This window comes from Scomber japonicus, chromosome 10, assembly GCF_027409825.1.
Source record: "Scomber japonicus isolate fScoJap1 chromosome 10, fScoJap1.pri, whole genome shotgun sequence".
NCBI lineage: Eukaryota > Metazoa > Chordata > Actinopteri > Scombriformes > Scombridae > Scomber > Scomber japonicus.
In genome coordinates this window covers 20,949,395-20,963,786 of record NC_070587.1, presented here as the reverse complement: position 1 = coordinate 20,963,786, position 14,392 = coordinate 20,949,395, and the positions used below count along the sequence as shown (strand labels likewise).

Genomic DNA, 14,392 nt, shown 5'->3' with positions numbered 1-14,392 from the left:
GACAGACATGATTTTATCTTTACATTTTGACCAAGGGTTTGTGGTGGAGAGTGCTGAGAATCCTATCTGAAGCTTTACAAGGGTTTCGCAGATACTCGCTGATTAGTGGAATTGTTTCAATCATTTTCTTTGGTTTTGTTGGTTTTCTTTGGTTACAATCCATTTTAATCTTTGCTCTCTTTAGTCTGTGAGCTGCTCCTGGGTGCTGTAAATGTTATGATAGGTGTGATGCTGGCAAGGTGAGACGGAGTCCAACGAAACTCTTCCGATTAAAAAAACAAGGAGAAAGTGTTTTTTTTTTTTTGCAGAGGCAAGAATCTCCTACATTCCAGCTTTGAGCCAATCCATAAAGACATTTACAAATGTTCCCCTTTGAAGGTTCAAGATGGTGATTGGCTGTATATGTACAATGGAAAGGGTCTGGTCATTGTTACCATGAAATAAAAACATTTCGCATCTATCGCAAGCGTTCCGAATGTATTTATTTTTACAAGCCGCAATCCGAAATATACATTGCCAACTGGTTTTATTTAGCAGCACAGTTTATTACTTGGATACCTAAAAAAACAATCCCCACAAAAACACCAGCGATGCAGTTTTCTTCTACTGTGCACAAATCTGTTCTGGTCACTTTCACAAACTGTTTACAAAGTAACATATTGAAAGCAGTTGCTCTAGAAGAGTGAGCTTGTCAAACGCTTCACATGTTTTTTGATCTCGAGACTCCAAAAAATACTTCCAAACAATACAAAGAAACGGCCAAAAGTACAAACTGATGAATGATTGAGACTTTATCAGAAGATATTCCAGCTGGCTGCGTTGAGTTAAAAGCATACGACGATTTCTGGTGTCCAGATTTGACGTTTGTGCCATACTTCTTTACTTTCAAAAAGGCCCCGGCCCATGCCATGGGGAAAACATCACTGTTCATTTATTAGATGCACTTTGAAGTCGGTCTCACCTTTCTCCTAAACCGTGCTGATGGCTTGAGTTCAGCGTTTCAGAAGCAAATTAAAAGCAAAGACCTTGAGGCATGGGGCCATCTGGTCTAGGTGCTCCATCTTTATGCTCTTCACTGTAAACGTTTCATTAGTGGGCTGATTATTTTTTCCCTACAGGCTTAAACTCCATAAGGAGTAGCTGGTCATGAGGCAGCAATACTGTACAGATCGAGGCCAAGCAATTACTGTAGAAACCTTCCAAAACGACACCATCGAAACCTAGCATGCTTTGTGGAATGTAAACTGAACATATGCGAGGGGGAAATAAAAAACCTGCCACGTGAAGAAAATATACAACACTACATAGAATAAAATAAATCATTTTAATGTTTACATTTCACAAAGAAGAAAGCAGTTTCTACATGTTGATGTTTTCTTGTATGCTGACAGTGTGTGGTTGAAAGAGTGCAGGAGACCCCGGTGCTGTGTGTGAGTCCAGGTGCTGTGTCTAAACATGCTCCTCTGATGAGATAGCATGCATGAATACAAATAATAAAAAAAAAAGACTTGCATGGGAGTGGACTGAAGTGTCATGAAGGGCCTGAAGGTTTGTCAGCATTGAACAATCTGCCATAAGGTGTTAGATATTGGATTTAATGGCTTATAACAATTGTTTTAAGACTAATAATTTAGTCAATTTCAATCTGTTGAAGGGGATATTTTTTCTTTCCTGGAATATGTTCAGTGTTGCAGTTGGTTATGCACACAAAAAATGACAAACAGTTGTGAAAAAAATGGGGGGGGGGGGGGGGGGGGCTTGAGTGAGAAGTTCAAACCCTACTAATATTCTCACCTCTGGGGCCAATTGCTGTGTAATGTAAATGGTTAAATGTGCATTGTTATACCCATATTTCCAACATGTTGCATCTTCCCTGTCTCTATGATGTTTGGATTTTCACTCTGCCTTCAAGTGTGGTCATTCGTAACAACTATAAACACCATTTCCGAAAAAGTCGGACATTTTTCGAGCATAACCTGGCCCACGTTTCCATTGTTTCACCCTCACTGCCCTCGACATCATTTCCAGCCACAAGAAATACTGTAGCTGGTCTCAGCAAAAAAAAGTGCCAATTAACCAACTGTACAATACCTGCCCAGCACCACATGAAGAAGTTTGAATTTAGAAGCTAGCCAAATGTTTCTCTACCAAGCAAAAAAAAAGACAATGATTAGAGATTTGTAATCAGTCAACAGTTTGCTAACATGTTATCTGGAATCATTTCATACAGTGATAATACAACATAACACACTTGATCATAACACTGAATCAAATGACTCCAGTTGTACGTAGCTTTTAGCCTCTTTTACTTGATTGTAGTTTTTCTCTCACACCACCTTCAGGTCAAACTGTGACATTCATACAAAAATATATAACTGTTTGATTTTAAATGGTTTATTTATTTATGGATAAACCCAGTGTATTGTGGTGACTGCATGTCTTACACTTTATCGCCACTCCCTGGCCTTCATTTTTGGTTATACATGCCTCAAAAGTTATTAGGCAAATTACAAGACTTTCATTACAGTTTATGCTCCCCAGGCTTTCTATACCATTCAACTAATTTACAACTGGTTTTTAATGGCTTGTTTAGCTTCACATTTGCTCTAAGTGATAATGACCCAACGAGGATAAAACTTAATGATTCCAGCATTTTGGTATCACACTTGCACCAGCATTTCGACTCGTATACAGAGACGTGTTCAATTTAACAGGCTTGTCAACATATTTGTTTAGTTCCTTTGAATTAGTTGAATTTGTGACCCGGTTTGTAATGCCACCCTGAGGTCAACCTTTACATTTCTAGCCCGTCTTTAACAATAGCATACTCTCAGTCACTCAACCTAACTGTCATAATGTGATGAACAGTCAAGCATCTAGAGGCAAACACCCTTTGCACTTTTCCTCTTACTTTTCGTAACATATTTGTGTTCCCTGCACACACTACCTGTAAAAGCAGTTGAGGACACCATTGTTTCTCTCCAGCATCTGGTAATGGAGGCATTGGCAGATATCCAACTCCTGTCTGCAGTTTTCATCGTCATTTATGTTATCGTTTACTTATGATTCAAGATTTCTCAGAAACACATGCAGTATAAGGACACAGAGTTCAAGCAATAGTCCTGATTGATTCCATGATGGTAAAAGATGAACAAGAAGTTTAACAAGGAAAGAATTTTTTCATGGAAGCGCTGATAAAATGGAAAGGTCTTTAAATTTTACAGCAGGACAAAGGTTTGCACAGTGATCATGATGTAAAATACTGACTTTTCCACAATTTATCATTAAATACAAGTGCTACTGCAGTGTTTTTCCTGTATGCTTTCAACAGCAGTGCGGCTGCTAAATGATGAACGCCACTGCTGAAATTTCACAGTGTTCATAATACTTTATTCACAACCATGCAAACCACGCACACTTTCTCTGCTTCGTGCATCTGACTGGAGCTGGTGTTGAGAGAATGTGAATTGGTGTCATGTATGGGGCATCTGCTCTGTGTTTGACCGAGGGTGAGCTCAGCTCTTCTGCCACACACACGCACACAAAATCTTGCAAACTTGGCTACCGGCTTAGACTGCAGCCCCTCCCTCCGCGAGCGCTACCTGGAGGCAGTAAATCACATCAGCAGCAGAGGGAGGAGGATAGAGGACAGTAGGAATGACTGATAATGACTGATGTCTGTGTACTTCATTCTTTCTGAACTCCACTCAGTATTTTTATGTCAAGAATATTTATTTTATATGTTAGGTTTGTTTCCAGTGAGATATTACTCACTTTATACAGTGACTTTGCTGTTGCAAACAGTGCTATTGCTGCTTTAGAAACAAAATTGAGTTATTTTAAAAATAAAAAACAATTCCTATCCTGTTCTCAATTAGGATAACTTCAGCATTTACTGCTTACTTCATCAGAGAGCAGATTTCTTTCTTTTTTTCTGTACTGTGAAACACTACAATATGTATTTTTTTCTTCATTATATATATATATATATATATATATATTGTAATGATAATAGTCCAAAATAATGTGAAAAGGCAAAATGAAAATGGTCTCTTGGATATTTATTATTATTTATTACAAAGACACTTATCTGGACTTCCACAACCCTTCTGCTGTCTAAAGCGTCTGTAAATCCTGACCCTTTAGACATGGATAAGCCTATCTGGAAGAAATCAAAGTAAGTTTTTTTACTGCCGGTGTTCACCAATATGGGTCCTGGTGTCGTGGACAGTGCACGTGCACAACAGCACCGCTGCTGAAAAAAAAAAAAAACTCATGGGGGAAACACTGGCTAATGTAACTGAAATATCTTCTTCTGTTTTTTTCCCCCTAAGGCTTGATTAGGATGAGCAGCTGGCTGATGAATCACAATTTAATGCAATAAATGTGCTGGTCAAGTTGTAAAAGACATCCCGACATTGTACATTTTCCAGAGGTCATCAGAAGATTAATCAAACTCACAGACTTTGCTGGTCTATTATCCTTTCTTCTAAATTTCTTGGACATAGGGAAACCTTCAACAGCTGCCAAAATGACACCTAGAGCACGCGATGAAATGGGACAATGAAATCTCAACAAATTCAAAGTAAGGGAAGTCGTCCAAACATATGTTTTCACCAGTTCTGATTATTTTATTTTCCTTAAAAACCACAGGTCCATTATATTAGTACAATAAGGTTCAGTTCATGTCAAACTAAATAAGGATTAGAGCAGAGTTGGAGACATTCAATCAAAAGTAACAGCACAGAAAGGCAAACGGTTACAAATTCAACCAATACTACTTCCAAAAATGCTCCAACTTTTATCTGTGAGGAAATTAAATGATGTGCATTATGTCGACAGCTGATGCCAAAGTAGTTACATCATATAGAATGGATTACGTCTTCACCACGGTCGTTATTTTCCCCCCTTGCAGCAGAATGAGGCTCCCTAATCCAGAGGTAATGTAACAGTCTTTTGGCTGGAGGACACAGAGGGACATGGAGCCCATCTGGATACTGCTTCCTGATTGGATGGTCAACAAAGTGTCTTTTCCTGGCTGCTCTCCACCGATTGGATGAATGAAGAGGAAAAGGGAGAACGCGGAGTTCAGGGCTTCCAGAAGTTGGCTCTGGGAGAGGAGAGAGGTTGAAAAAGTGAATAACTTGGCGGTCCACAGTGGATGGCAGATGAGGAGGAAAAGCAGGGCTGGAGATGCGATGGAGAATGGAGAGGATGAGAGGTGACATGTGTTGACATGTTGATTCAATTACATATGTTATTGATGGCTCCTTCCTACTGATCAATCTAGGCCATCATACTAATGGCTATGGCTCAAGATGAAAGTGACAATTTAAAAGAGATTTAGAATAAGGCTTGAAGATTGACGGAATCCCACCTTGCAGGATTACTGAACGCTTCTGCAACTAATGAAAGACAATAGTGTAACCAACAGTAAGAGGTTACGCAACTAGATGAGGCATATCCATGATGTTGAGGCCCTGTCAACACTTGGCTCTAAAATGAGTCTTGGGTGGTCTGATTATAAGTCAGTGGCTCTAAATACAGGTGTGAGTGTGCCCAAAACAGATGCTTCGGGTTCAAAACGCTCAAACCACATTTGGAGGCTTTAAAAGGCAGCATTTCCACATATGTAGAGTAAACACAACCCAGACCGCATTGAAGGCCTTGCAGGAATGAGTGTTAAAATTTAGCTGCTGGCCTCTAACACACTTTTTTATCAACAGCTGCTAATGCATTCTGATAGAGTGAGGGGGAGCGTCCACTCAAGACAATATGCATGTTAGGACAAAACAGGATTGTGTCATATTGGAGTCCATTCATAAAGCTGGTCAGTGGTTTGTTCAAATGACTGGCAGTTGAAAAACAAGAGTAAGTCATGTGGAAATTAAATATGACACATAAAATTTGCTCTGACTTTCATTAAAACTCTTCCTTGTTGAGAAGAACCCAATGATCCTCCAATGTCTGCCTCTAGGTAGAAAAGCTTGCTATGCTGAGCCAAGTATGCTGCGCTGAAATATACTGGAAAAATATGCTTGATGGATATTATTTGAATATGTGAAGCTTTAATAAAAGGAGCATTCTGTCGATTTTACACATCAAGATCAGTTTTCTCGTAATTGGGGGTACTATCATGATGAGGATTTTATTGGCTTGAGTTTGAAAACCCCAATTTTTTCAGAAGGTTTGAGTTAAAAACTGGGGTTGTGGAGTTCGAAAGACATCTGTATTTATCATGTCAGGGTGGGGTCTAATGTCTATAAACAGAGATCTGCGTATGAATGCCGACTCTGGAGGCAATGGGATAAGATTTTGGTACCAGATGTGTTCTGGTTTCTGTTCGTAGTCAGAGTTATAATGATGTTTGAGTCGGCTTTTGTTGCATGCAGGTGAAAAGTCCCTGTGGCGAGCAAAAGGTGAATGCGTTGGCTGAAATACAATATTGGAACCCATCGGCTATCATCAGATGATCTGCATTCATATGCATTTATGTCTGGACTGTCTCAAGTTGCTAAGTACACTGTAAACAATGACCAGTGCACAGAGCAGGAAGTCTTGGCCCAGATATCTGTTATATTGTCCATTGCCCACAGCGGCTAAATCATTATCTGACAGATAGCCAAGACGGTTCCAAGATTGGAGAGGGTCTAATGAAAGAGTGTATCAAGATGCATTATGGGAAGTGTAGGCTTGACCCATACTAGGGACTAAAAGATAGGATGTCCATACCTCTGTTGAACTGATCCACCAACTTTGATTGTACTGATTCACCAACTTAAGCAATGTGTCAATCGCTTGAGTGCCCCGTTCAATAATCACATTATAAAAATAACACTAGCAGGGTTTGTCGATGAGATGGACTTATTTAAGTCTGTGATAGTAATAGTTGTTATAAACACACTCAGCAGTGCAGGCACAATGTTAATGCATTTTGTTTAGTCTTAATTGAGTTGCTTGGTTTTATAATTGTATTTGATTCCATCATCTTGCATGAAGCCCTTATTGTTGGCTGCACAATAAAAAAAATAATCACTTATTGCGAGTGGATAAAATGCATGTCAGTAAATTGACTGAGGAAGCAACAGTGCCCTCTGCCTCTACTTGAGGTACACGTGTGTAAATTTGTACTTTGACTATTTAGCAGTCAAACCTTTGGGACATAAAATGCATATCGACACCTGAGGTTCATATAAGATTTATAGTACACTCTAATGCCAGGTGTGAACGGTGAATCAAATAGAGTATACCATGTCTGGAAGGGTCGCTGGAATGCAGATTAGTAAGTGATGTCTGGATAAAAATAAAATATATGTCTAGTGGTTGGATATATTTAACAGATGAGTGAAAGGGCATTAGGAAAAAAACGCAGAATGATGGTTGTTTGTTATAGATGGCAGGTTAGACAGTGTTTAAACGCTACATTACTGGAATAAATGCTGATTATAGGTTAGGTGTTGGCAGTAATGCTCAGTAAGTGTATGAAAATGACATAATGCCACTTCATAAATTTACTTCAAATGAAGCTGTCAGGTGTTCCTTACCTGAGTGGAGTTCAGTAGTTGATCATCTTCTTGATTGCTTCAAAGCACTTCCACTTGTCTGGGATGTAGAAGGGTTCAAAGATGTGAGGGAAGGGGGTGTCATAACCACAGACCCTACTGATGGGAGCCTCCAAGTTAAGGAAGCACTCCTCCTGGAATGAAAAAAAAGAGAAAAATGTTGAAGACAAATACTCTGTGTGGTTTGAATGCTGTCAGTGTGCAAACATTCTTTATTCAAACTAAGCCTGAAGCCATGCTAACATGTTCAGACTGCCATGACTCTGACAGACAGCAGAGGCTTCACATGGGCTCTGCATGTCACATGGATTTTCAGCTGACCTGTCACTGGGGGCAGGGGCATTAATGTGCACTATTGTGCTTGCTGACAAAGAAATGAGATTTAAAGTAGGAGTTGAGATTTAAAAAAAAAAAAAAAAAATCACCAAGGTCAAAAAGAAATAATAATTGTAATAAATTAGCAATGCGGCTGTGTGAGAATGGTGAGCTGGATATGAAAGGAAAAAATGGTAGAAATGGAAATGTACAGTGAGCTAGAGAAGAGTGGAAAATTTAGTGTTAATTACTGATTATTTGTCAAAATTTGTAGGATTGTGCTGCGTGTTTGCACGCCAGTTATGGGCCTCTGAAATGAAAGGCTTGCAGCTTTGATCACCTGAGGTGTTTCACAGTTTTGTAAGCAGACTATCATGGTCACACTTTGAGGGATTTGTCCCAAACACACTCTCACTGACAAAACTATAGTCATCTAGTTTACCTTTCTCTCCATATCCCCATTTTCCAAAACTGTCAAGAGGGAATATGTAATATTAACTGAAATAAGTATGTAATGTTCCCTTCAGAACCAATGAAACAACCACTGAATACTATTTTTATTACCATATCTGACTTGTACAATACAAGCCAAAAAGGCTCATTCAGGCCCCTCTGAGCAGGCAATTTGGTCAGAGTGCAAAACAAGCCATCATTCATGTCTCTACACTGACTTTTGACCTCTTCCCATGGAGACAAAGCCGAATGAAGTTGGCCAAAACACTCCAAATGGGACAAACCCCCTGAGGAGTTGAATGAACACACTTGGATGCATGCACACAGACTTGCAGAAACAGACCTGAAGTACCCTCTGTCAGATTACACTGACCAGCAAACAACTGAAGCAACCAAAACAACAGTGTAATAGTTTACTTCGAGGAAGTTGCACAGCACCCTTCCTGTACTTGGCCTGTTTGACATCTAACAGATTTTAACCTGTTTCTTGTGACACTGACAGCATCGCAAACTCAGCCGTCCATGTAATCCCACAATTACAAACCCACCAATTGGCTGCCATGGAGCAGCTTGGCGTTTGGCAGGGCAGGACTTGTATGTTTCACACTATGTTTTTCATTTCTTATAAAACATCTGGCAGAGACGAGAGCGATGTCAGACTTGATGAGGAGCCTTTTGTGCTTTGGTACTTTTACAGCCTGTTAAAATACAACAGAGAGAAACAGAGGGAGAGACTGCAGCAGACGCTTGCTGCTCTGTGGGCCTGTGGAGTTGACATGGTACAGTGAGAGGGTTTCAGTCTGGATGGCTTAGGATGTATTCATACATTCAAAGGACTGCCAAATAGTAAAAGAAAGTACAACCATAAAGTTTGGATGCAAGAGGTAATTACTTTAACAGTAGTGCAGTAAAAATATCAAACCTATCAATCTTAGTTTGAGACAGCATGAAGGACATGTGGCATGGTGGGAAACCTGGGGCAACTCTAAAGGGCGTTGACACACTACTGTTAATGAAGCTGATTTGATGACCAATTTTAATACAAACCAAACAATCTTTTGCACTAAAAATTGATCATCAGTGTAAGTTGACCAAAGAACAAAACATTTCCAAGTGAGGCTTCGAAAATACAATTTCAAAGTGTCTTCAGATCTTTATACTTCAGCTTTGGTGATGCGGATCTCAAAGTTTTAGAGAAGACTCGAGCCATTTAAGGACGTTTTCAGACCTGAGTTTATTAGTCCAGTTGAATTGGAGTTTGGTTAGTGTGATTTATTTGGGCAAGTCTGTACAGGACACCTGTACTAAGACCCCTTAGATGGTCTGGGCCTTGACCCAAACAAACTCCTGAGAGGTTTGTTAGCAGTGAGAACATGATTTGACTGCAATCCAACCCAACTACTAGATATGTACTAAAAGTTTGAGTAAATGGGTATGCTTTGCATACTGAGGTGCAGATCAGTGAAACAACAGTTGCTAGCAGTTAGAGAATAAATTGAGGTCTGAACTAGACTAGCACAACGAACGGTGTTGCATTTTTGATATTTGGGCAGTAAGGATCTTCTTCAGAACCTTCATCGTGTGTTTAGGCTTTGCTTCTGTCCCAGCCACATCTGACCAATGAATGGAGTGAAGGCCGTCACGTGACTTGTAGTGATGCATATTGGGTAGCTTTTTTTTTCTATGTGTGAAAAGAAACCAAGGGATGATGGGGAAAATGCACCAATTTTCCAACTCATCAACTGATTTGAACCAGAGCACACAAGCTACAGGTTTGCAAACACCCTGATGATGTGTAATCAATCATTTGATGCACTGCGAGCCAGTGAAGGGAGGCCAGCACAAGGGTGTAGTGGTCTTGCATTGTATGGTGCATGGTGGCAGTATGAATGAAAACCAAAACCCAGAGGGAGCTCCAGACACCTGATCTGCTGTGCAGGGCTCTGTGCTGGCACTGCTATCTCCCTGGCAGCTGGACTCCCGCACCCTAGGATTGGCAGTCTGCTCCACCCGGCTAATTAACAGTGATTAGGTTTAATGAATGTAGAATGAATGGAGACAACTAGTTCAACAAACCCTCCTTTCCTCTTTATTGCTGCTCCCTCCTCCCTCTTTTGTGGACTCCAACAACCTGAGACTGATTCTCTCCAACAGGCTGTGGCAGATCCTGACAACAGCCACTATGCTAATGATGATGTGAAACCTAAACTGTAATCTTGGTATTTTCTATGCATTTCCTTCAAGTTTGCTTAAGCGCACTGCTTTCATGTGCTGACAAATGTCCACTGCCGCAGGGTCTATGAAGTGCATTTAAACTCAGCTGCATATGAAAAAAAGGGTAAAATAGCCAGTGGTTCTGGATTCTGAAAAGCTGTGAAAATGTTAGGCTTTTATTGAAAGCTACAGTACTGCCTGCAGGCATGTTTTATGTTTCTTCCTGAACTCTTACATCCTAGCTACGTCAGGACTATGTCATAGATTTATTAGGGGGTCATGATATGTTCAGAAATCTATCTTAATTAAAAGACTAATTCTATATCCATGATCTCACTGTACCAGTTGAGTCTTGTTTTAGGTCATTTAAACAGTTATAATGCCTGCCATAACTGAAACAGACACACACTGGCTTTTTCCAGTAACCGGTTGTTTTCCTAGGCAAAGTTCGATGTAATTCACTGGAAACATACAAACTTGGGAAACGTCAAGTTGAACAGGAGTGTACTTGAATAGAGTGGGCCTGGAGCAAATCTGGATGTTGCTGTCATACTCTAAGAATTGACAGGCAGATGGGAGGCCCACACAACATTACACTCATAAGAGGATTTTGTCTTGTCAGGTCGACATTGACACAATTGGAGAACTTTCATAAATTTGCTCCTGTGCAAGCTTGAATTAATTTTTTTACTGCATTAACTTGACAACATAATAAGCAGTGAATGAGCCTTTTTCCGAGGTATTTATGAGCCGTGGTGAAAGAAAACAAAAAATAGCTTTTCCTACCAATGACCGAAAATAATAAAACGCAACCAACTACCTTGCTTTCTTTTTTTCTCAGTGTATTGATGGAGGTAGCAGTGTGATTATCCATATCCATCGAGATTACAACCTCAAGAGCTATTCTCTGCCCTACTACAGACGACCAGGCAGACAGTACCAGGGAGTTCTCTCTTTGGTCTGGATCACATCTGCAATCTCCTCTAAATACATTTACTGGAAGTGGGAGCAAAGTACAGTAGTATGCCTGCCTGCCACCACAGCTGGACGAAGAATGGCCACACAACTCAGATTTCATTCAAATCGGTGTTTATCTTTTGGGAAGTGCATCATTATATGTAATATACTTAAATGTCGGAATAAAAATATGTCAACATGGCATTACCAAAAAGCTTGCGTCCTGCAGTGGCGCAGGATTTAAAAATACTTCACAGCAGGGGCTTGGAGTTGCAGGGATGAAGTCCTGTCTCAAAACAATCAGTTTGTCTCAAACACCCACAGATTGGGGGTTGCAGTCAGACAGAGAAGGAACAATATCATTTGCTGATGCTTGATTTCAACTGAGAACTGGCTGGGGACACAGATACTGGTTTGTAAAACCATATCATGTTACCAAACCTTATTTTGTCAAAAGAAACAGACTGTATTATTTAACCTACTGTATAGACTGTGGGAGTGGCAAGCTAACATATCCCTTACCTTTATAAGACTTAACATTAATCTCTTAATCACACTCCAACATCAAAGCATTTGCATACTAACAGGCTAAACATTAGCATGCTATACTTACATAAATCACTTATACTTGCTATGATGTTTTTAGGTTTTAACTATTTCACAGAAGACATGATCTTATGAACTTGAAACTGGGAAAAATAAAAATAAAAAGAACCATCTCCAACAAGTAGCCTATTTCAATAAAACCTTGTTCTTTTCTAAGTCTGCTGCAGGAAATACAGACCTTAAAACGTAATTAGCTAGGTTTTAATGTATTTTCTGCTCGGGGGTAATGCTCCAAAAATACCAAAGTTGTCTCAACATTTTTTATCTGTTCATCTCAATTTATGGTGTGCATTGATTTTAGTTCAGAAGTTGAGTTAGTTTAGAAGTTGAAACGACTCTATAACCCCTGCAGCTATATGAAGGGACCAAATGTCTAATGAGTCAATCAGCTTTAGGCTGTAAAGGCAACTGACAGGGCCTGACAGGATTGAGCATCAGGAGCGATATATCACCGTTATATAACTTTCTTGTCCAGCCTAGTGGTACTTCTACCCAATTCTGCAGTCTATAAAGGGGCCTTCTTGTATAAACGCTATCCTTTGAAGGCAGTTTAGTGTTTCCCCTGATGGAGAAAGACGTGGAGCGGCTGCCATTACTTTTACAGTAGGGCACCATGCCTGCCGCCTAGGGCCCATGCTGTTTCTCAGTCAGACAAGCCAGACAAGCAACCAGTAGTTAGATTGGGATTCAGAAGGACTTCATGGCAGAAAACGTGCAAACTTTCATCCTCAGCTAACACCAACTGAGCCTGAATAGAGTCTGCAGTCTTTGAACCGTGTCCCAGAACAGTACCACAACTCGGTGGGATGTTCAGGGCTGGACGCTGGATTCTGTTGGTTTGAATTACACAGAAATAATGAAACTAAAACCAGGAAATTCAAGGGCCTCATAGATAACTGTGAGAGCCCCTGAGTGACGTAGCTATGTGATTCAATGCAGTATGATGTATGGTTGAGTGGAGGACAAGCTGTAGTTAAGACTACTTGAGACTTTTAATACTGTGGGGTATATGAGGCATGTGATCTGCACTTATCTTGCCAAGTAGTTGAGAGTTCTTGTAATACACAGTCTGTTAACGGTAACACTTACGCAGCACTTCATTGTTTTCTTTAATGACCAATGAAAAAAAATTACTTTTTCCTCCAAACCCAAACCAATCAGGCAAAGAATCTCTACTCTGCAAACCATCAATTCTGTGATGGCTTACAGAGTCGAAGAAAGAGGGGTGATTCACCACTTCTCTCTTTGCATCCCCGAGGTCCATAAAAGCATCGCCAATGGCCACATCTCATTCTGCCCCACTTTGTCCCATCCAGTCATCAGCCAAACATTCGTAGAAGAGCCAGCCAATGACACATAATTAAATCACGAGAGCTGCAGCCAAAGCCTGATGATGGTAACTTGCCAGGTCTTGCCAAACTCCCCTCTGTTCTTAATACAAATGGGAAAACCAAACACATAGAAGGAGCTTTCTGTGAGGGCGCAGGAGCCTTAGGTGGATAGGTAGTAGTTGAAGCCACTCTCCAAAAATAATAGTCTACAGCTCCCAGACAACAGTGCCTAGACTATACAAGGTTTACTGACAACCAGTGTCCCTTTATCTTGAGCCTGGGAGGGGTAAAAACCACAATAAACGAATAAACAGGGAGGTGTGTTACCGCTCCACACTGCTGTTGCTCTGTGTAAGTCCTCCTGCATCCTGAAACCCAACTGCCTTTTATTTATTATAACAGTTATGGTATTTGCTGATGACCTGTGACTCAATGTTTCTGCTCAAAGCTGTATTTTTGGTAGCTTTTATATTCCATCCCATTATCTAGGCCAAGTGGGACCGCACAATCAGTCATATCAACATCGGCATAGTGACTCATACTCCTTTTCAAATTCATTCATACAGCTCGCAAAATCAAAACTGCATCGATGAATGAGAAGACCACATTGGAGCATCTGAAACAAACACAAATCATAGCGTGTTTGTGAGTTAAAGAAGAGTGACACTGTACGAGAAAAGCTCTGGAGGCAGGAGAAAAATGATGGAGGGTAATGAAGGAAACTCCTGTGATGACAGTAAGGAAGAGGAAGCAATCTTATCCGAGTCTGTTATGACAATATCATGAAAGGGGTCATTTTGGCATGTATACTAACAGACAGTGGCTCCAGCATTGTGAAAGCAACCTAATGACTGGGCTTCAGTGTTTTAGCCACAAACTATATAAGATAAGATTAAGATAAGATAAGATATGATGGGAAAATGTACAGTGTTACATCAGCAAGTGGATAGCAAA

The 14,392-nt window shown here is 40.3% G+C and overlaps 1 protein-coding gene across 1 annotated transcript in view; it reads right to left on the bottom strand.

Annotated features, from left to right (window-relative positions):
• Window positions 1-4,608: 4,608 nt before the first annotated feature.
• Window positions 4,609-14,392, bottom strand: part of bckdhb (branched chain keto acid dehydrogenase E1 subunit beta) — a 53,960-nt gene continuing 44,176 nt past the window's right edge. The window contains exons 10-11 of the mRNA XM_053327904.1: window positions 7,545-7,696; window positions 4,609-5,110 (exon numbers count right to left, since the gene is read on the bottom strand). Of these exons, the coding sequence (XP_053183879.1) occupies window positions 7,556-7,696 (141 nt within the window). The 3' untranslated portion in view covers window positions 4,609-5,110; window positions 7,545-7,555. The remainder of the gene's footprint in view (window positions 5,111-7,544; window positions 7,697-14,392) is intronic.